The sequence below is a fragment of the Ruditapes philippinarum genome, unplaced genomic scaffold (genome assembly GCF_026571515.1).
Source record: "Ruditapes philippinarum isolate M1 unplaced genomic scaffold, ASM2657151v2 ctg847_1_1_1_1, whole genome shotgun sequence".
In the NCBI taxonomy this organism is placed as follows: Eukaryota; Metazoa; Mollusca; class Bivalvia; order Venerida; family Veneridae; genus Ruditapes; species Ruditapes philippinarum.
Genome location: NW_026859396.1, coordinates 96,723 through 121,832, shown reverse-complemented (window position 1 = coordinate 121,832; position 25,110 = coordinate 96,723). Strand labels below are relative to the sequence as shown.

Sequence of the window (25,110 nt, the reverse complement as noted above, 5' to 3'; positions counted from 1 at the left end):
TATTAAAAATGGGCAGCAATAATGCAGGAGGAAAACAGATTAAGTCATGGGGTGGCTGTTGTCCAATAAGGACAGGTTTTGGTTACCTGAATTACACAATTCCTTAATTGTGGCTTTTGGGCTAAAAGATTACAAATTCAATGTTTAGCAACTAAGGGTTGCAACGCAACATGCCTTACAGGAAAGCAAACTTGCAGAGATTAATCAATGATGTTATATTTTCGATCCTTGAAGATCGTTCAGCACGACATTATTGTTGTGCTTGTGGTATTTTTAATTTCAACTTTTCGGCATATTCTAGTTGGGTGGTTCCAATATTCCTACTTCATTATCCCTCATGTACAGACTCAATCAAACCGAGTCTGCAATTCTTATGTTATTTTGTTGTGATTGATGCTTCCGAGGGATCACTTTGTTTCCAGAATTTTGTACTTCACAACAGCAGGTGTCAAGTGCTGTGTGGCAGCCGTAAAAAGTTGCCCCGTACTTCACTTCAGTGTTGTTATATTTTCTGGTCCTTCGGGATCATTGATGCCAACACTATAAAGTGTTGAGAATTGAGTACCGCTCAAGCCGGTGCTAGGGGGCGTGAGGGATGTTGCACTTATTCATTATCCCTCATGTACAGACTCAATCAAACCGAGTCTGCAATTCTTATGTTATTTTGTTGTGATTGATGCTTCCGAGGGATCACTTTGTTTCCAGAATTTTGAATAATGTTGAATCACCCTTAGGATATGTTGCCTGCTTTTTAAATTTGTCTTTTGACGTCTTATCTGTGATACGCAGGCTTCATAACCTCTGATACGCTTTCAAAATTCCATTTTATTTCGTTCCGCCCATTGTTTTCTCGTTTAGGGCACACGCTTTTTATTACTTGGGGACCATACGCCGCTTTTCATGGAATGACACGGAAGTGTCACATTGAAGGTTCCATGATAACCGCCGTATGAACACATCTGCGGATATTTCTAAATTCAAAATTTTACTATTTCATGTTTAAATGTTGAATCCTGCATAAGCCGGTGCTAGGGGGCGTGGACGGTAATTTGCACTTTACAGTACCGTCCATGAACAGGCTCAATCAAACCGAGCCTGCAACATTTTCAATTTTGCCGTGTTGGGCTAACTTTAGGGATTCTGTATTTATCTATGTTATGATCACATCCGTGTTATTTGTGCCGTGTGGCGGCTGTAAAAAGTCTCCCCGTACATTTAATCAATGATGTTATATTTTCGATCCTTGAAGATCGTTCAGCACGACATTATTGTTGTGCTTGTGGTATTTTTAATTTCAACTTTTCGGCATATTCTAGTTGGGTGGTTCCAATATTCCTACTTGAATAATGTTGAATCACCCTTAGGATATGTTGCCTGCTTTTTAAATTTGTCTTTTGACGTTTTTTGACGTCATATCTGTGATACGCAGGCTTCATAACTTCTGAATTCCATTTTATTTAGTTCCGCCCATTGTTTTCTCGTTTAGGGCACACGCTTTTTATTACTTGGGGACCATACGCCGCTTTTCATGGAATGGCACGGAAGTGTCACATTGAAGGTTCCATGATAACCGCCGTATGAACACATCTGCGGATGTTTCTAAATTCAAAATTTTACTATTTCACGTTTAAATGTTGAATTCTGCTTAAGCCGGTGCTAGGGGGCGTGGACGGTAATTTGCACTTTCCAGTACCGTCCATGAACAGGCTCAATCAAACCGAGCCTGCAACATTTTCAATTTTGCCGTGTTGGGCTTTCTTTAGGGATTCTGTATTTATCTATGTTATGATCACATCCGTGTTATTTGTGCCGTGTGGCGGCTGTAAAAAGTCTCCCCGTACATTTAATCAATGATGTTATATTTTCGATCCTTGAAGATCGTTCAGCACGACATTATTGTTGTGCTTGTGGTATTTTTAATTTCAACTTTTCGGCATATTCTAGTTGGGTGGTTCCAATATTCCTACTTGAATAATGTTGAATCACCCTTAGGATATGTTGCCTGCTTTTTAAATTTGTCTTTTGACGTTTTTTGACGTCATATCTGTGATACGCAGGCTTCATAACTTCTGATCCCCTTTCAAAATTCCATTTTATTTCGTTCCGCCCATTGTTTTCTCGTTTAGGGCACACGCTTTTTATTACTTGGGGACCATACGCCGCTTTTCATGGAATGACACGGAAGTGTCACATTGAAGGTTCCATGATAACCGCCGTATGAACACATCTGCGGATATTTCTAAATTCAAAATTTTACTATTTCATGTTTAAATGTTGAATTCTGCTTAAGCCGGTGCTAGGGTGCGTGGACGGTAATTTGCACTTTCCAGTACCGTCCATGAACAGGCTCAATCAAACCGAGCCTGCAACATTTTCAATTTTGCCGTGTTGGGCTAACTTTATGGATTCTGTATTTATGTATGTTATGATCACATCCGTGTTATTTGTGCCGTGTGGCGGCTGTAAAAAGTATCCCCGTACATTTAATCAATGATGTTATATTTTCGATCCTTGAAGATCGTTCAGCACGACATTATTGTTGTGCTTGTGGTATTTTTAATTTCAACTTTTCGGCATATTCTAGTTGGGTGGTTCCAATATTCCTACTTGAATAATGTTGAATCACCCTTAGGATATGTTGCCTGCTTTTTAAATTTGTCTTTTGACGTCTTATCTGTGATACGCAGGCTTCATAACCTCTGATCCCCTTTCAAAATTCCATTTTATTTCGTTCCGCCCATTGTTTTCTCGTTTAGGGCACACGCTTTTTATTACTTGGGGACCATACGCCGCTTTTCATGGAATGACACGGAAGTGTCACATTGAAGGTTCCATGATAACCGCCGTATGAACACATCTGCGGATATTTCTAAATTCAAAATTTTACTATTTCATGTTTAAATGTTGAATTCTGCTTAAGCCGGTGCTAGGGGGCGTGGACGGTAATTTGCACTTTCCAGTACCGTCCATGAACAGGCTCAATCTAACCGAGCCTGCAACATTTTCAATTTTGCCGTGTTGGGCTTTCTTTAGGGATTCTGTATTTATCTATGTTGATATACCGGTTCTAGCATTTGGCGGGCAATGGTATCAAAATAGAGAGAGATAAAGAATACCTAAAGAAATCCCTACAAGACAAAATCGAAAATATTGCAGGCTTGGTTTGATTGAGCCTGTTTATGGACGTTACTGGAAAGTTACCGTCCACGCCCCCTATCACCGGATTAAGCAGAAGTTATCATTTAAACATGGTAATGATGAAATTTTGAATTTAGAAACATTCGCATATGTGTTCATACGGCGGTTATCATGGAACCTACAATTTGACACAGTAATGCCATTCCGCGAAAAGCTTGGTATGGTCCCCAAGTATTAGAATACGTGTGCCCTAAACGAAAAAAAAAAATAATGGGCGGAACTAATTAAAACGGAATTTCGAAAGGGGATAAGAGGTTATAAAGCGACATATCCTAAGGGTGATTAAACATTATTCAAGTAAACATATTGGAACTACCTAACCTAAATGCTAACGTTAAAGTACCACAAACACAACAATAAAGTCGTGTTCAACGATTTTTAAGGATATCCCTGATTGAGTGTACAGGGCGACTTTTTACAACCTCCATACGGCAAAAACAACGCTGATGTGGCGATAAAATAACTAAAATAAATTCATGATCGAAACACTTAACAAAATTTTAGCTTCAGAAGGACGTCAGGAGTGATATGTTTTGTATTCAATTTTGATTTTGTCTTAAACATGGACGTTATGGCGTTAATACCAGCATAACAGTCACAAGTAAAAAATTGTGTAAAAATATTTAATTTTGCAAATCAAAAAAGAAGGAAACAAACAACACCAATTGTTGCTCGACTATATATTTTATTGTTAAATACAAATAACAACGACATGCTCGGTATGAATTATAGAAAACAAGATATATAAGTATTGTCTTAATTAACCTTTTACCCCATGAGCATATTGCAAAAAATGGCCGTTTTCATTGAAAAGCCTCCTGTAACAAGTTCAAACTGCTATGAAACTATGAAAAATGCTGCAATATTGATGAAACCTGGCACAAATGTTAACTATACCATAGCCAACAGATTGCTCAATCGTAAATTTTCTGTTACCATGGCAACGGGGGACGTCTCAAAATTGCCAAAAAACACTATTTTGCATTTTTGTTTGTTTCCATCAAAACTGATTTTAAAGTTCTCCAACTTCTTAATGAATTGAGAGAGAGTAAAAGGCTTTTTAGCGTCGGTTACTAGTTACACTAAGATCGACCTGAGGCCATTTTTAGCCTGTCACATGTCCAAAATTTTCTTGGCGATGATGGGGACTACCGCCACCCTTCAAACCCCCAAACAGAATGGGGCACATCCCCCTTCTGGCAACCCAATATAAGGGAAAAGGTTAAGAAATTTTCGAAATATCAAAAGATGTTTATATTAAAGAGACCAAACTTATGATTGAGCTCAACATTCTAGAGGCATTCAACATTCAAAATACAATTATTGTATGGTTTATACAATCATATAACATTTTTTTATTTCATAAACATCTTTTATCTTACTGTTATATTTCTTAAAAGACGGTATAAAGCATTTTAGCCCAGACAGAAAAAAGGAACACAATGTTTTACTGTTTTAATCATAACCACCGATACACATAAACACAATCACAAACAGGAAATAAATATCTTGAAGCCAAATCAGACTTAAACGTATGTGAAAGATCCACCGTTTTAAGGACTTTAAAAGTTGTCCACAAATACAGAACAAATGATATGGCATTCATCAACCATGAAATAAAATGTTTTCCGAGAGACAAAAATGTTGGCAAAACGTGTTCGAATGTTTGCAGCTTAAAGCCTGTAATCCAGACTAAGAGTATGAACTAATAAGAAAGCACAAGAAGAGTATGAATTAGATGCCTTATAGTCGATACGAAATAGAAATAATAAGTAGTATGTCCTAGAATTACTAGTCAGTAAACATTACATATGACCAGTCTACCTTAAGTGATTTACAACAAGGAACCTGACAGAACAAAGATGGACAACTTAAATCTGGCTTTGAAACCAAACATCATTACAATTTTTACTTCTGGTGCCGTGTAGGGTTCAATATCTTCAAACAACTTAAGAATACCCTTATCAAATCGAAATGCCGTTTCAGTCTGTTTTTGTAATGTGATGTGTCACTCAAAGGAATATGTCCTAATGTAAAGTAGTGATGCGTTAACAAGTATGTGTATGAGAGGCGTTTTTAAGACGTCCTTTTAAAAACGAAATCGAATTAAGTTTATTCATGCTTTGACAAAGATTGAAAAGAAAGTTTCTTCAATAAACTGGTTAATGAGTAAACTATCATAATAAATTACCAATTGTGAGAGACAAATTGTATATTTTTGTAACTTTCTTAAATAAATCATAAAAGGCAATCAGCTGCACCTCCAGGCCAACCAAGTTCCAAAATATTTATATGTCAGATAATTATGATTATTTGTCGCTTTTAAGAAAGACATTAATTGTTTAAGTTAATTGCATTTTTTTCTTTAAAATAAATTGTGTTGTGTTTTAAGTAGGTTTTAAGAATTTTGAAAAGAATTATGTATTTGCAATACAACCTGAGTCGTAATATTAATTGCGACAATAAAGTCAGGGACAAAAAGCATATGAAAAACGTATAAGAAATGTGTATCGATATTGTAAATGGAAAAATAAACAAATGATAAATGATCTCGGACAGCTAGACCCATTTCATCATTTTCACTTTTGAGCATCTATGTAAGGTATATGATTAAACAATGAATGTCAGAAATAAACAGCACTTCACTTTGTTTTAATGTTTCAAACAACCCTTGTCAAACATACAAAAAGAAACACGTATTATTAAGAAAAACGTTTTGAATGTATATCCTGTAGTAGTATTGAGAAAGAACATGATTTACTGCTTTGTTATTTATGTGTTTAGAAATACTTAAAAAAAATTAGTAATGCAAAACAAACTTTGCCATGATTCATGTTTTAAATGTACCTAACATGTGAGCGCTATCTAGAAATAATAACTAAAGTGCATTAGCCACGCTGAAGTTGCATAACAGTTACGATCGTATATGACGATTTGGTAAAATACTGTATAAAATGGTGACTGTATAAAATTGAATGTCACTTATAAATTCAAATACAGAGCTATAAGAGTTTGTTTTGTTTTTATGTTTTAAGGGTAAACGAATCAAAACTATACGAACAAGAGCTGACTGTGTCAATGTTAATGTAAGATTAATTTTCTTGTAACTTGCACTTACTTTAATAACTAAAAATCCTAAAAGGAGACTGACTGCTTCGAGAGTTATTTCCCCTCCGTCTTTCTTACTTCAAAATTGAATATTTAATTTACAATCGATATCCTCAATATAAGAAAACTGTACTAAGAAAACATTAATTTTTATGATTAACAATCAAAGAAGATTCCTTTATTTAAAGTTGATCACATTTGTGACCCAGACGCAATGACAATTTATTTGCAAATGATATATGGCGAGTTGAAAACAAAAAATTCAATTATGCGCGTTACGGAGCAAGCGATTAAAACAGAAATATCCAAAAATATAAGTGTGACTGTAAGTGAATAAGGATAATCAACGTTATTGCTGTATTTATATTTAGATGTCTGCATTAAGTTGTTTCATTACAATTTGATTGATTTAACTCGCATCACAGAATATAATTTGTTAGAATTTGAAACTTTGAAACTTGCTGAGTATCATGACACGGCAAAAATAATGCTACCAAGATAACATTATTAAAATCAACAGAGATTCCTTCGAAGGCCGCCATTATGTTGAAACAACAAAGCAGCTTTTTATTTCATTATCTGCATTTACATCGGTTATCACTATGTATACCAATTTTCAATAGATCACACTAGACCACTGATTAGACAAACATTAGAATATTATTCCTGCTAACTTTATGTTTTTTCACAATAACTATGAATAAGCCATAAAGTCTAGTATCCGATAGTTTAGTAACAAAATACATTGTTGAATGACCAAAAATGAACTTGCCTTTACACAATGTAACAATGCAACAAAGTAAATATTGTTTGCAGGCTCGGTTTGATTGAGCCTGTTCATGGACGGTATTGAGAAGTGCAAGTTACCGTCCACGCCCCCTAGCACCGGGTTAAGCAGAATTCAACATTTAAACATGAAATAGTAAAATTTTGAATTTAGAAACATCCGCAGATGTATAAAGTCTAGTATTCGATAGTTAGTGACAAAATACATTGTTGAATGACCAAAAATGAACTTGCCTTTATACAATGTAACAATGCAACAAAGTAAATATTGTTTTCCATATTTGTATAAGATATCATTCTGATATGCAATTAACATTTCTAGCTATGTTGCATAACCACATATTTGTTTCTTTTAAATGAAATTAAAATAATTATTATAATAATTACACCAGAACCTCTGTTATCATAACTTTGGCTCAATGTTGTTTTTGACCTGCTGACACATTTCTTCGGCTGTGTCAAGTACTGGGTGTTAGAGGACTTGGACGAATTAACATATTGGCAGTTGATATTTGCTTGTTTGACAAAACAGCTCGTCAGCATTTGTATTTAGAAATGTAATCTCTGGACTTTCGTTTAACATCAAGGTTTTTCTACCTGCTTTAAACTGCTTTTATTTATATATTTTGTCATCAGCTTATCACATTATTATGTTCTACTGGGTTTCTACTATGTGATAACTTCATTGTTTTGCTGTTAGTCCCCATTATATTAATTTTGACAACATTTTTGAATAGAAAAATATTAATTATTTCGAATTACTTTACGACAATACCTGAAACTTCAAAAGAATGAAACTTCAATGAAAGTTATTCTCCATTATACACATATGTGTACGTTCATTCCTTCAAACAAACAACTTTGAGTTCTTAATATATGATACTGAAATGGTTTTTCTGGCAAACATACTTTTTGTTTCTATGTATAACAAACCCCTGAAATGATATACAAAGACAATAGTGCATAGCAACAAGACATTACAATGAATTTAAGTTTTCCCCAAATAAGATGTGATAATTATTTAAAAAGATACAGACGAGCTAAATCAATTTGTTCGTAGACACATTTGCAAATGATTAAACACCTTACACTGCCTAAAAGTGCAACACGATATGCAAATATGGTAAATCATTGCTTGTTGTTTCGAATTTATACATAATATAGCATACTAATCAAACTGTAGACTGTATTATAACTACTGTCCCGGGAACAATTAACAGCAATAAATACTTTAATTATTCGTCATTGAGAGGCTGCAAGATATTCCTTTTATAAGTATTTCTGAGCATTTCGAGTTTGATTAAAGCTTATTCGTAAATTCATAAAAAAATTGACATTCATGAGAAATGTTATTCTAAAAAGGAAATACAAAGAATAGTTACCTTAAGAAAAATGACCGGGGAAATAAATGTTTTCATAAATTTCTTAGCTACATAATTATGTTAAGATGAAGTGAGTGTCACAGTTATCACACGCATTTTTCCAGTATGATTTCCTAAACATTAAATACAAGCAAACGTAATAATACCTTATTCAGCGTTTTAGAAATAAACGGATATCATGTAATGCCTACATACTCAGATGCATGGAATTGAAGATGGTGTAGGACAGTATTAAAGGTTCAAAGTCTGTTATAATAATATAATAACACGAAAAAAAAACGAAAAAAAAAAAAACCATTTCCATTAAAACAGCCAGACGGAAAACTATTCTCGATTGAACAACCTTGATCACTGCATACCTCGAGAGAATATGTTCAGAATTACAGAGTTACCTCTGTTGTAACATAGACGTATAATCAGGATTCTCAGATTTGTTTGTTTGACGCTTGTTTCCAAAATTATTTCCTTTTTTATGTAATAAACAGACATGTTAATATCTATAATCTAATTATAAAATCTTTCGGCTATTTGTGCCTAGAGAAGTATTGCTCAGTATCAGAAAACCAATTACAATTAGAAGTCTCTTGTAATACTATGTTTGATTTGTTAAAATGATGTTTATTTCCTTTCAAATTTTATTGACAACATACCTTTTTTTTTCTTATCGCACAGATTGGTTTATTCCAGAGCGTAATATAATTTTGTTTTTTCTTTTTAATGCACATTTATTAGGTAACAGAAACAATAACAAACCTCAGATGCAAACTGCTATATACAATTGTATTGCATAATCTATTCAAAGTTGCCAGTTGTGCTTTTGTCAACTGCTGTTTTATTGATTTTAGATTTCAAAGTTAAATTCCAGAAATACAGTTCCTATACTTAATCAACTTGTTTAAGAAAGAACCGATACTAAGAAAAAAGTATATTAAAGAATTAAAACAACAACAGCAACAAAACAAACAGAAACGCACGAAACATGACCAGTTATCCACTTTACAAGCAAATGTTAATAAAACTATATATTGTGTACCTTTAACCAATATTTTAGTTTTACCCGCGGGAAAATCGGCACTTTTATTGATGTTTTGTTCAGATAAGGTTGTTAAGATAGAAAGTGGATGAAAGCTGCATATTAAGAACAAAACACATGAAATAAGCGATCCTTATCAAATAAAGTTATCAATTACATTAATGTCATGATTTTTAAGCAAGATTATATGACACCATTTTACTGATAGAGCGCAATAAAGCAGAGTATTTTTTACAAACTTTATTAAGCCAGTAAAATATACCTTTTGATTAGAATAACAATTCAAATTGATATATTTTGTCCTTTATATTAGATTCAGCCCTGTTTAACTTAATGTCAGTTTAGTAACAGGGACAAATATACGCACATTTTGTGTAACTTAGAATAAAATAAATGGATATAATTGTAATGTGAGATAGCTATCAAACGGACATTCACATTTCTTTCTTAATTTTAAGTTTGCATCATCTATTATTTCTCTCGAAAGGATAACTTTAAAAATACAAGTTATTACTTGAATGTGTTGTATAATGAGACAATAACTTGTTGATCCTTTTATGTTTCATTTTAACAGTTCTTTGTAAGGCTGTTTAAACTACCTTCAAAGTGTTTGAACACATATAAAGCCCGACAATCTGTCGACAAATAATTTATACTTACACAAGCTATTTCTAATTTACTTCATGGAATATCAATATGCGGAAGAGAATAATTAGAATTACGTCTCCAAGCCTGAAACGTTTTGTTAAAAATAGCTTTGTAATTGAAAACTTTGAATTGACATTCATAGTGATCAAATTATGTAACATTTTGCATTTCAATCAACCGATATTTCCGTGTGTGTGGTGAAACTATCCATTGGCAAACAATTGAGTTGTGAAGTATTAACATGCGTTTTTGAAGTTATTTGCATGCAGTCATTTCCTCAAATAGTTTCGATTTGATTGTAAAACAATTTAAAGTCGACAAGAACATGCAACACAAACTAGATGTTCTTTTTGTTAAGGATGAAACACTAAGATAATATTTATTATGTTTCTGAGATAATTATTCTGTTATAAGTATTATTGTAAATTTCAGTGATATCAAATCTAGTATAGTTAAGGAAGTGTCAATCTTTTTAATCGTTTTAAGATAACTAACCTTCGACACCTGAGTGGTTTAAGCCGTTGATCAGCACCGTTGAATCTCGCTTCTCGCGAACAAATGTTGATTCTCTTCAGTGAGAAAGCTATCAAGCTTTAAGTCGGTGGTTCTATTCAGCTATTCGTTCCCGAAATAATGAAAGCAGGGAAACTTAGGCCTCCCCACTTGTACAATCGCCGTATGACCTTCGTAGCGCTGTTGGGTCAATCAGCACACTACCTGTTTGATTTTTACTGTATAAGGGGAGCAATATCCGAAATATAAAATTAGTCAAATGTCTTTTTTTCCCATAAATTAAATGTATATTGTGTTTGTTTTCCTTGATAACATACAATGAAATAGCTTACGTAATAGCCTTTTACAAAAAATAAAGTTTTTATTCATTTTTAAAGCTGTGTTTTATTTGATTAAAACAATCTGTTGTTATTGTTAACATGATTTAAACTCTAGAATCATTAACATCCACTTATGGGAACAAATGAAAACGAAATTCCCTTGTAAATATTTTTATCCATGAATCCCATTAAGTGGTAAGAACTCTATTCAAATTAGTCATATATTTTATTTTCCTCCGATTCATTTTTTTCTAACTAAGGTGTTCTCAATCTGTTGATGTTATAGTTGTTCGTTAAAGTTAAAAAATTAACAAGTTCCTATATTTATATAATATGACTGAAACTTCTCAATATTTTAATTATTTGTTACAGTTGATTATCCTGTAATAAGTTGATGATTTTTTCTATATTGCAGATAACTTAAAAGATAAGTTGTTAATTCGAAGAAAGTTATTTTCTTAAAAACACAAAACGGCTTGTTCTATTCGTCCAATATACATCAAACTTTTTAACAACAGATAATTATATGTTTTCAACTTCTAAATGCAGAAATTATCTAAGACATGACTATTGTTATGTTGTTTTTTGATCTGCATTTCGGGTCTAGTAAATTGGTTTGGGTGTTAATTGGAATGGAAAAAATAATAAATGAGTATTTTGTATGGAAGTCAAATCCTACTTTTTTCAAATATTGCTACCTTAACGACAAATAACTGAACATTTAACGCTAATTTCTTGAGTATTTAAACATGAAACATGTCCTAAAATCATTTTTTTTAACATTATTGAACTCTTGTTTGTCATTTCTCAGGAATTAACGTGGATGGAAGTAATGGTTTGTTGCCACAATTATCACAGCTATAAATCATTCATATCGATAATCCAATTGTCCTAGTTTTTTAAGGTCATGGTCCTCTGTGTTAATTAAGAAGAAGAAAAATGTTCATATGCGTGCTCTTGACTATAGTCATCAATTTCTTTAAACGATATAATTACAACAGAAACACGCACACATAGAGAAAGAAAAATCCAAAAGAGGGAATATTAACGTTCATATATTGTTTTGTTTGAGCTCAACTGTTCTGAATACAAACTTGCATCATGATAAAACACATCAACCATACAAATTTCAGTTCATTTTTTAATGTGCATTAAATTGCATTTGTTCACAACTTAAAGATCCTGTAACACAAAGTTTATGGTTTTATATCATAAATATGATGCTCAAATTAAGATTTGTTAATATTGTAAGTTCCAAAAAGCATTATTTATAAAGATATTACCAAATTTAAAATTTCATGTAAATAAAGAGAAGTGGATAAAAATTTATATTAAGTCTAAGTTAAATTTTTCAAAAGAGATGAATGCATATATTCAAATAATTACATATAATGTGCACAAATATGTGCAGTACATGTTTTACATATTTTGCGATGTTTGAAAGTTGTTTTAAAAGCATAATTATATACATATATAAAATTTCACTTAAGTGTGGTATAGAACCTCAATTATAATATACAGGATCTTTAATACATTAAATAATTGCATTTATTTACCATGTACAAGTGCATAGAGTTGATGGTACCGTTGTTAAAAACAGGGCTTTTACACTCATTATATTCTCTTGAAAAATTCAATATATTCAACGAAAACACCAGTGTATCCTGAAATGCCGTGATTGTATCCAGGTTTAATAAAAATCTTGTCATACTGTTATGTTATTGCAATGAAAATCATTCAGAAATTGTGCTGAACTTAATATACGTAATCAAAATTGTGTCCGGTCATATGACAACGTTTCTTAGCAATTAAACCAGGAAACACTCTAATATAAGATTAAAACAGTAAATATAGCATACGAAAACCTATGAAAATGTGCATAAATAATTCGGACAGTATAGGAGAGGTGTATCTATATTGTGAAATGACAATAGCTGATCAATCATCTGTATACAGCCAGAGTCGATTTATAATAGCTGACATTTTCAATACAAGGCTTTTGAAAAATCTATGTAAGATTTACGGTTAAACACAATAAATGTCAAATATACATAGCAGTGCACTTTGTTTACAATTTTCAAAAAAATCTCTTGTCTGATTTAAGTAACTGTTTTTATCTATAACCGTAAAAGCACAGCACTTATGCAAAGAGAAGGAAGTTGTATATGATTTGCTTTTTGTTTTTAATCTAAAAAAAATACATTATCGCAATACAACCTGTACAATTTATGTTCATATAGATATTATTTAAATGGCAGTCTTATTATTTTCTGGGCTAGCAATAATAATAGTACCCTTTGTTTTGTCATGAAACGCTGTATGCAACCATTTTCATAATCATCAACAAGGTGTTCTTATTGAAGATCAGTGTGTAAAAAAGCCAACCGTCTAGGAAATAAACGGCAATTAAAAAAACACCATGATTTGATCTGTAGGCTCATACAGTTAGTCTCGTCTTAAAAGGTTCAAATCTGATGATTGTATACCGATGAGAACTGTTATATTGATATCCAGACATTTCACTGCCTTGCCAATTTCTGGAAGTATAAAGAATCGCTTTTTACATACCTCTGTTTCAAATCAACGTGGTACTTATTTCATTCATTATGCCATTAAAATGACAGATATAATATTATAGTTTAAATATTATTAAGGAAAGCATAACTAGGTAAAGATACCTAAAAATGTAAATGCAGTATATGTAGTTCAAATCATTTTCAGTATTACAAAAAAATGTAAGGTTTATTTGATCAATACAGAAATGCTAACGATTTTATTAAAGTTATAATTTATATAATGGCATTGTTTGAAGCAAATTGCTGAGGTTGGGTGTATTGATGTTGGGAATCTTCTGCAAATAGTTATAAAATATCATAGATTAGTAATAGCAAACGATACCACACATTTTGAATGTCCTAAAATAGAAGCGTGTACTATAAACAGTATATGATACAGATTTAGTGGGTAAATAAGATCAGTGTCACAGGATGCTTAAAATTTAAATAGATATAAAAGATATGTACATAGTACATGTCAAGATAAAAAACGGTTATCTTACCTTGATAATGAAAATTTGGAACTCTTCTAAAAGAACGTTACATGATTGTAAACACACGTAATCGTATCAATTGTTCATAAACTCCAGACACCCTGAGCAGACGAATTTTTAGTTACGTCCTGATTTCGATGAAAAAACTTTACCTCATGTTTTTATTCACGCTAAGTAAATAAGAAAACTACTCTTTAGCAAAGAATGATTTACCTTGTAATGATATGTCGCACATGCAAGTGTTAAAATTTGATCAATAATACTACAATGTAAACCTAACATAAGGTTATTTCAAAATCAATTTGAAACTAAGTTCAGATGGTTTAATGTCGTTTATGCAAACATGTATATGTTTTGAAGGGGTAAAGTAAAATATCTTAATATTGTTCTTACATTATGTACAAGATTTATGTAAATTTTGAATTGTAAAAATGTAAAAAAGGGAAAGCAGGTGAAGAGAAAACTTTAAGTATGTCAACTATACAACGTGTGAGCTATATATACAAAATTTGGTTTTCCACTTTCGGTTTAGGAAAAAAGCAATTTCCAATATTTCGGAATCAAGTTTCTCTTTTAAAAAGAGAACAGGTCTTTGTTATAATTAAACGGATTTCTTAAAATCGTAACTGACATTTACAGTTAAATTTCATACAGATGTTTATGTATTTTCAAAAATAAGTAAATAAACAAAATGACAGATAATGCTACAGGGATTGATGCAGGGTCAAGTCGAGATGACCATGTAGATGCCGACAATATTACGATTGATTGTGTAAGTAACAATACTGTATACATATATGTATGAAGTTTCAGGTCATCATTTTGCTTAAAATGTAACGTTTTGTTATTGTTATGATTTTCGGTGATATTCAAAAGAAGGTAATAATGCTCAACAGCTAGTATATATAATAAACATAATTAAAATGTTATTGTTCTATCATAGCTCATCTTCTATAAAAAAAAAAGTTATTTTTAAAATAGTTTTGAAGTATACGGTTTAGACTTATTCCTGAAATTGAATGCAAGATCGATCAAAATAGCATATAATTGATTGTGCACCCCTGATAGCTGATTAATTTTTTTACTGCTATGAGAGGGATTTTATATATAGTCTATCTAGGCTTCACATCAGGAAATAATACATGCATTTAATAACATTTCCCGCTACCTATATCCTTAACGTATATAAACCTTATTTCGATAAAATGGTAAATAAGATATTCCAAGTGAGCTTAAATTGAATAAGACTATCTCTTCAGACGTTATTACATCCTTTTTAGATTTAACCATTTCTAACATTAAAAAAACTGTAGTAACTAAAATCTACGATAAAAGAGATGATTTTAATTTTAATAAAATTAATGTCAACTATCCACATTAAGGTGGAGTTGTACCTCATGGGGTATATATTTCTCCAAATAATTATATATGCTAGGGCGTGCTGTAGTGTTGATGATTTTAATGAACGCATTTTATAATGTTTCCCAAAAATTTCGGGGCAGCATATAGTCGCCGAGTTGTCCGTTCGTCCGTCAGACAGTCCGTACGTACGTCCCGAATTCGTGTCCGGCCCATAACTTTGTTATTTGAAGTCGGATTTTACAACTATTTCACAGAAATGATCACCATATTGAGGCGACGTGTCGTGCGAAGCAATTGGGTCACTACCTTGAAGGTCAAGGTCACAGCATGACCTTGAAGCAAAATCGTGTCCAGCGCGTAACTTCGTTATTTGTAGTCGGATTTCATAACTATTTCACAGAAATGATAACCATATTAAGACGATGTGTCGCGCGCAACATTAGGGTCGCCACCTTGAAGGTCAAGGTCACAGCATGACTTTATAAGAAGTCGGATTTTACAACTATTTCACAGAAATGATCACCATATTGAGACGACGTGTAGCGCGTAACATTTAGGTCGCTACCTTGAAGGTCAAGGACTCAGCATGACCTTGAAGCAAAATGGTGTTCGGCCTATAACTTTGTTATTTGAAATCGGATTTTACAACTATTTCACAGAAATAATCAACATATTGAGGCGACCTGTCGCGCGCAAGTCTCATTAAGTAGATGTGCGGTGCAAAGAACAGTAGATCTGCATTGCCTTAGTTTGGAATTATCACACTTTGAACTTTGTCTAGGACATACCTCTGAAACTACTTTACTGTGTCCAAAACCTAGTCGGGGAGCATCATCCGGTTTAACCGGCTCTTGTTTATTACTACCACGCTTCTTAAACAAAATAGATAAATACAGAATCCCTAAGGCTATTGCTATCATAAATTGCATAAATATAAGTTTTACAATCGTAATTCAGATTTAGTTTTAAAATTTAATTGTAAATTTAAATTGAAAACTCTTTTAGGTATTAGCAAACCTATGGTGTTGTAGTTTACACACTTCATAGGAGCATGGGTCATAGTATTGTTTCTGCTATCTTCACTAAAATTATCAAACGGTTTATTAAGGAGGTTATGATCCGATTTTTTTTAAGCATACCGCATGCTTGGTCTTCAACCATTTTACAGATGGAAGCTACGCTTTCCTCTTTTAATTACATCTGACGGACTAAGTGGGATACTCTATGATGGACAGCTTTGAAAGCCCTTTCGGACTTAATTGTCTTAATGTTCGTCTTCTGTCTTGCTACGTCGGGCCCTTCTAGGTGATTTTCTTGATGCTCTGCCTTCCTTTAAGGCACCGAGTACTTTGCTTATGATCATTTTAAACGAATTTACACAATCATTTATGTGGTTTATTTATTTCATCTAATGCAACCATGACCATTCTTAGCATTTCACTTAGCGGGGATTAATTTCATTTACAATTTCGTGTCATTTAGGAACTTTTTGGGGCTAAGAGTAAGGTTTGGCGCGCCTAAAATAATATATTATGATAAACAAGATCAACAAGGAAATGCGGCGTTCAATGAACGCAAGCCCCACACAACAAAACCGGGTTTACCCCTCTGTTTTCCTTCACGTGTTTTTCATGTCTGTATTGTAGCTTGTTTTGAATGTTTACATGTTTTGTGATGTCTGTCTTGTTGGATTGTATTTGGCGGTAGGTATTTTCTTACCCCCCCCCCCCCTCTCCCATTTTTTTATATCCCCCTTTCACCTTTACAGCCCTTATCATGTAAGTCTCATATGGCCCTGATTTAGTTTTTTATTATTTCACGTTATACGTGCCCCTCTACTTTCGCCACCATTGTGGTCACTTCTGGTTTGGGTTTAGTGCCTTCTGGGTGCCTTACTTGGATGTGTCGGTGGCTGCGTCCTCTGAACGTTTTTTATTTTTTGAATAATCCAGTTACAAATCATGTTTGAATGCTAAATTATGTTCGGTTTAGATATCGTCATCTGTGTGATAATATACGTCTGAAACTATAATATACTTGATGATCAATTTGCAAATGGCCTTCACGAACGTGTATGATATCGGACCATCTTACACATTATAACAAACTGCGCAATGAGAGTAGAATACTGTACATTTAAACAAATTGATTTCAAGTCAGTTGCGTGTATATCATAATAATGGCTAATCTCAACACAAAAATCCTTGGTAAACAAGTGTAGTATTGACAGTTTTTGTAAATACATACTAATTCACAGTGCGATATGAAATATATTAATATGATTAAACAGTTATATTTATTTGGAACAGGATAAAGAAATCACTCCCCGTTTAGTAATAGCCATCAAATTTGGGACATATGCTTGTAGTTATGCCTTGCAATGGAGATCCGACTATGAAAACGCAAACTGCATCGAAAGCATCAAGGTTCCAACACATTGTTCATCATTCGGATTTTGTACAAGAAAGACGCCTTCTTATTTACTACTTAAACCTGATAAAAGCATTGCCGAGTTTGGGTACAAAGCTGATTTTCAATTCAGCAAAAATGAGTCACTTCCTGAGAGAAAGAGACCAAAAGACTGGAAGGACTGGTATTTCTTTCGCTTTTTCAAGATGCGACTCTACACTGGGGAGGTATGAATATATATCTGACTAGTGAACAATAAAAATAGAAAATAATTAACGAAAAGCATGTTACAAAAGATAATTTGTATCATTTTGATAATAAGATAAATTTGGGAAAAAAGGTAAACCCACACGGAAGCAGTGAAACAAACTTTTCCGATTTTCAATCTTAAACCGATCGGTGCATCATAAATATTGCACACATGTTTTGATTGAGACTGTTCCGTCAAGCTGTATCCCTGTCCAAAATTTGATTAAATCTCTTAGATTTAGTAGATTTAGAACAAATTGTTCTCAAAAATGACTGCCTTAGATATTTAACTTCCGTAAGGATTAATTCCATTTGATTGTTAGCTTCTTTTGTTCAATGTCAGTTTGTGTTCCTGTGCAGGAACTCACAGTAGATACTACGATGGAAGCCGCAAATGACAAACATTTACCAGCAGTTGAAGTACTGGCAAAAACAATAGAGTACCTGAAGAATGAAACAATAAATAAACTACGAGAAGACGGTTGTGTATATCCAGAAGATGTAACGAAATGGGTGATAACTGTTCCTGCTATTTGGAATGACTCAGCTAAACATGTGATGCATGAGGCGGCAGAAAAAGTAATAATCTAAGGGCTTGAACATGAATCAGAATAAAATCTGCTGCATATGTTTTATCTTACTGTATTATTCATATGATGTTTATAATGAAGTTATGATCAAGTTAAATTGATTCAATTAAATAAATGTATTCATTTTTAATTAGCTTAAATAGATAGATAACTATTTCCATCTATTTACCAGGCTGGAATTAATGGGAGAAACTTGTCAATAGCTTTTGAGTCTGAATGTGCTGCTTTGTATTGTACGAAAGTTCCTCTTGAGAAAATCAAAAACGCCACTGGCAATAATGAAAGGACAGAATTTGCAGCTCCTGGTCAAACACTGATGATTGTTGACATGGGATGTAAGTTATATGGTTCATTTTTCATCGAATGACCTTTCATTTTGCAATGAGCTCGGGATCAATTGAATATGTGCATAGCATTGTGACACAGCATTTAAGTATCCTACAATGCGTCATGACGATCTCTCTTGTTTTTGTTTAAGAAATAATATATCCCAAACTGTGATTTTATCGCTCAATAACATCACTGTTTGGAGTTCGGATGCGAGGAATTATATCACGAGGGCGTAGCCCGAGTGATATAATGATGCGCATCCGAACGACAAACAGTGATGTTATCCAGTGATAAAATCACCGATTTGGATATATTATTTCGATTCTAACACGACATAAACAAAAAAATGCTGCCGTACCTGCTATTTTAAGCAAAATTGCGCCTGGTTTGTTTCCGTACTAATTGTCAGCGCGTCGGATTTTATAGTGGTTACGTCACATGTATAATGATTACGTCACATGTCTAAATATAGAGCGTCAAACAGTGACTCTATTGCATAATAACACACACTTTCGGTTCTTCTATGTTCAATAGGGAAAAATGCGGGTCGTGTTAAAATACGTTTTAGAGACATTATTTTATTCATAGAAATATACAAATCTCCCACATTTTGCTATGAAATAGTACATCTTTGTCAATTGTTACAAATGTTACACCTTTTTTCAGAATCGTCAATTATTGTACTGTGAGTGTTTTAAAAGACTGACTCTTGCTGTAATCTGTGATTTGTTTTTCTCTTAAATATTCTTTTGATCAAACCGTTTACGTATTATTAAATATAAACTATCATTTGGTCTTCCATTTACAAAATACAAAATTCTTTTTTGACTTCCAACTATACATGTATTATGTCAGTGTCAGTGTACGTGCAATTGTGTTTGTGTACATGTATGATTGAATGGCCTTGATTTATACTGAGGAAATCCGTTTATACAAATGACAACAAAAGCAAATAAAAAGCGTAGCGTCTCATTCACACCCTTGCACCGAACACAGCGTTCTTTATTCTTGTTTTTTATTAAAGATATTTGTATGGTCCTCATGTTTCATAACTGCATTATTTTTGTCCGATAATTCTACTTATCCAAATCATATCTAAATTGTAATTAAAATATGACTGTAAAACGTTTTTGTTTCATGTTTAAGGTGACACTGTTGATATAACAACGGTAAAAATAAATGAGGACAAGACAATTCAACAGGTTTACAAATCATGCGGAGGTCCTTGGGGTGGCAAAAAAATCAATGAAAAATTTGAGATGTTTTTGGTAGAATTGATTGGAGCAGAAACAGTCAGAGCATTTGTTGAAAAGCATGAAATTGACTACTACAATTTGCGAATGGATTTTGAAAGCAGAAAAAGAGAGGTATTACTGATATATATATATATAATACATATTATAATATTATAATCATTGGCTGTAGACATTAACATTAACATGAATTTTTTTTAGATGTATAAACTGCGTATTTGATGATGTTACTTAAAGTTTCAAAAACATAAAAAAACTTATCTTTGTTAGTCAAAGTAAGGAGAACACTGTCATCAAAAACTATTTTATTGCATGAAACAATTGTGATATTTTATGTTTATCTCCTTTCTTGACTATTGCTTGCTTTAACAGATGAAAGGGTCAGATGATCAAATACCAGTCAAACTCCCAGATTCACTCCGACAGTTATGGGAACGTGCAGAAGGTAAAGAAATCGATGATATTCTTGAAGAAAAGAAAGGTTTTGGAGAAATTGAATATATGACAGGGCGGTTATTCTTGGAAGCTAAAATAATCCATGTTTTTCCAAGAAATCATCGGTGGCTTACTTAAATACATAAATGAAGAGGTTTTATCAGAGATGTGCAATGTTTCAATTAACTCAATTATCTTGGTTGGTGGATTTGCTGAATCAAGTTATGTAATGCAATATATGAGAGAAAGTCTCCGATCTCACAATATTCCTGTAGTGAGGCCGCACTTACCAGAATTAGCCGTATTGAATGGTGCTGTTCTGTTCGGTCAGAATGAAAAGATTGTAAAGTCAATAATTTTGAGGCATTCTTATGGAATTGCAATGACAATGGAATTTGTTCCAAACAAACACAAGGAGGACGAGAAATATGAATTAGATAATATGATAATGGCAAACAATGTATTTAGAAAGCATGCCACTATCGGGCAAACTGTTCCAATTAATGAATGGATTTGTTCAAAGGAATATTACCCAGAAAATGAGAGAGACAGAAAAACTACTTTTTTTATTTTCACATCTGATTCCGTAGATCCTGTTCATACAACAGAAAAGGGTTGTAAATATATAGGCCAGGTTGTTGTAGATTTCGGATATAACAGTGATTCTACTATGAGGAAGGCAGTGAAATTGGAGTTCAAATTTGGGGCGACAGAGCTCAAAGTTAGAGCCGTTACTTCGACCTCCAGCAAACAACACGTCAGCTATTTTAAATTACAATGAACCCTATCCCTTACTTGACTCATTAGAATGTTATTATTACATTAGTTTTCAACCAAATTGAACGAAGAGACGGTCTTTTTTAACTGAAGAACTATAAAAACGAAAAGAGTAAGCATATAATTGTTGTAGGTGCATGTTTGTAGTATTTTTGGTTCCTTCTATTCGAACCTTTTCTAGTTTGGTGTTTCCAGTATTCGTACTTCTTGAATACTATAAAATGACCCTTTTGATATGGTACCTGCTTTTAAAAATTTGTCTTTTGACGTTTTCTTTGTCATATGCAGATGCAGGCTTCATAACCTCTGATACCCTTTCAAAATTCCATTTTGTTTAGTTCCGCCCATTGTTTTCTCGTTTGGGGCACCTGCATTCTTTAACTTGGTGACCACACGCCATTTTACATGGAATGACCGTGTCAAGTTGAAGCTTCCATGATAACCGTCGTATGAACACATGTGGATGTTTCTAAATTCAAAATGTCACCATTTTCATGTTTAAATGTTGCATTCTGCTTAAGTCTGTAGTAGGGCTACCTTGCACTTTCCAGTACCGTCCATGAACAGAATCAACCGAACCGAGCCTGCAGTAGTTTTCAATTTTGTCCTTTTGGAAGTTCTTAAGGGATTCTGCCTTTCTCTATGCATACAATACAACAGTTTGCATACTGTTTAAACCTGTCAAACTGACATGATCATATCAAACATACAATTCATAAACAACCATTGGAAACATTTTATTTTTATGATTAATTGAATGTTGTGATTGTGTATGATTTGACTTGCACAGTAAAAAGTCAAAATACATGTATTTACGGAAGAAAAGCAACAATTGATAAATTTTATAATCATTTATATTTTATTTTCGATTGAATGAATTCTTTGTAATTAGTATGGTACAATTTATTCTCCTTTTGGTAAGGTTTTACGTCGCACCAACGCAGTAGTTTTTACATGGCGTCCATTATTGAGGCAAGAAGGGTGATTAAATTTATCTCTTTAATTATTTTCTCAACTGAATATGAATAAAAAAGACGGACACTCGTCCGGTTTGCATGTCTTTTTGGAGTTATTGTAAACAAAATTTGGCAAATCTTCTGATGAAATATACAAAAGTCAAACAGTCTTCTTTCAGCTTTTATGCCACCGCAGCATCTGCGATGCGGTGGCATATAGCGATTCGCCTGTGTGTGTGTTTGTATGTATGTATGTATGTTTGTGTGTTCTATAGATTATATAGTGAACTTAAAAAACTTCTTGTGAAAAACCAATATTATAGTTCAATTTCAACCAAACTTGGCAAGATTGATCCTTGGGTAAAGGGTTTCCAAAGTTGTTCAAAGAATTTCATTCCATGCAGAAAGCTGGTTGCCATGGCAACCAAAAGGAATAATAAGAAGAAATTTAAAAATCTTGTAAAGACCAACAAGGCCTAGAGCATATATCTTATAAAAACTTAAAAAACCTTCTTGTCTGAAGGTACAAGGCTTATAGCTTTGATATTTGGTATATGATATCATCTATAGGTACTTTATCAAAGTTTTTAAAATTATGCCTCTAGTGTCAAAATTAGCCCCGCCCCGGGTCATAGGTTTCCTTTGATGTATATAGTAGAATCTTGAAAACAATCATCTTCTCGAAATTGACAAAGACTAGAGGTTAGATATTTTGCATGATACATAGTGTAATGAACCTCTACCAAGATTGTTCAAATTATAGCCCTGGGGTCAAAATTGGCCCCGCCCCGGGGGTCATTGATTTTCACTATGTACATATAGTAAAAAAATAAAAAAATCTTATTGTCTGAAGGTACAAGGTTTAGAACTTTGATATTTGGTATATGATATCTTCAATAGGTACTCTACCAAAGTTGCCTTTAGTGTCAAAATTAGCCCCGCCCCGGGGGCCATAGGTTTTCCTTAATATATGTATATAGTAAAAAGTTTAAAAAATCATCTTCTCTAAATTGACATATGCAAAAGGTTAGATATTTTGCATGAAACATTGTGTAGTAAACCTCTAGCAAAACTGTTCAAATTATAGCCCTGGGGTCATAATTGGCCCCACCCGGGGGGGGGGGGTCATTGATTTTCAGTCACTATGTACATATAGTAAAAAAATTTAAACCATGTGCACAGATTAAGATGTAAAGTGAACTTTGATATCAGCTGGCCTTACTGTGTTATACTTTGATGTACAGTCATGGAATTTGGCCCATGTGTAATATGACCTTCACCACCAAATTCACTAGACTTAACTGCATTGATAGATTCCTACTTTGATCTTTTATTTAAATAACAATAGATTTAACCACTAATCTGATAATAAGAATTAGATAGGTCAGTGATCTATGCATTATGGCAATCTTCAATTGTATAGAAACAAAAAAAAATCTGTTCCTACATTACTATTTTGTGTTGTACATGTATAAATGCGGTGGTATAGCATTTTTCACAAATGCAATCTTGTTTAATTATATAATTACAGGAACGTAACTAAATATGATAATCATCATCAATTGAATTGTTTCTATGAACGGAATAAGTCGAATCTGAGATTATAATACATGTATATGCAAGCCTAAATATATAGATTCTTACGCTGCCATACTTTGTCGAAATAGACCTAGATCTATCAAACACAAAGTATGTGTGTACTATTGAGCTAATTTCAATTGCTTTGTAATAGAAAGCGCATCGAGACACTTGGCTGTCTGATTTGTACGAGGGGGCGTAGCACCCCCCCCCCCTTCCCAGAATATAAATCAAATTGCCAAGTGTGCATGTGTGTGTAATTTACCAATAACTTACTGATTAGTGAAAAACATGTATATTTCAATAAATGAATGTATTTGCTTTAACTTATTACATTTTATTATAATATGCATATATTAAACTTTAATCATACTGATGAGGATGTTTATGATCTACAATCCAATAGTCACGTGATCAGTAAGGGGTCCCAACACCCTTGGTGTTCAATATACAACGGCTTCCACTGGCAGTACATAATATTAAATACGATTTTGAGTGTGTGACATTCTGAGCAATTAACGCTCTCATCTGTGAAAAATATATTAAAGATACATTGATTTTTTATTACTATTACAAATCAAACTTACTAAAAAAATCCTACAAAAATATTCAAATAAATAATAAAAATAATCAAATTAACAAATTAAAAACGTACTGTTGTTATAATCAGCTACACTGCGCTGACTGCCTTGTCGGTAGTCACATATTTTGCTTATATATTATCATTCATGTGTGTTTACTTGGTTAAATATGAATATCTTTAACATAACGTTTATTTAGTCATTGAGAAAATTACAACTTAATTATAATAAACAAATATATAATTTTAATACTTTATATCAAATTTCAATTATAATACTATATAATGTACAGTAAAGTAATATCACAATGACAAATATACGGAACAAAATACTGTTATAAATTTAAGACTAAAACTATTCGTCATTGAGAGACAGCCAGTTATTTCTTTATCAAAAATTTCTGAATATTTCTAGTTTGATTAAAACTGATTCATATATTCATAAAATATGACATTCATGAGAAAAGATATTCTCAAATCACGACACAAAAAATAGTTAACTCAAGAAAATCATATTGAATAATGTCCGGGGAAATTCATGTTTAAATCAACTT

General features: G+C 32.8%; 2 protein-coding genes across 3 annotated transcripts; both read left to right on the top strand.

The window, feature by feature from the left end:
- The first annotated feature begins 14,358 nt into the window (after positions 1-14,358).
- LOC132756345 (heat shock 70 kDa protein 12B-like) lies at positions 14,359-24,300 on the top strand. 2 transcript variants are annotated; one of them, XM_060747394.1, is made up of 6 exons: positions 14,359-14,809; positions 17,768-18,035; positions 18,418-18,636; positions 18,820-18,982; positions 20,124-20,344; positions 20,603-24,300. In XM_060747394.1, exons 1-6 carry the CDS (start codon positions 14,784-14,786, stop codon positions 20,801-20,803), a joined length of 1,098 nt encoding a protein of 365 aa, XP_060603377.1. In that variant the 5' UTR covers positions 14,359-14,783; the 3' UTR covers positions 20,804-24,300. The 2 variants fall into 2 exon arrangements, with proteins under 2 accessions (XP_060603377.1, XP_060603376.1); XM_060747393.1 differs by having other exon boundaries at positions 14,363-14,809; positions 17,709-18,035.
- Positions 20,832-21,446, top strand: LOC132756344 (heat shock 70 kDa protein 12B-like). The gene has a single exon (XM_060747392.1). The coding sequence runs from the start codon at positions 20,832-20,834 to the stop codon at positions 21,444-21,446; it is 615 nt and encodes a 204-aa protein (XP_060603375.1).
- Positions 24,301-25,110: the final 810 nt, after the last annotated feature.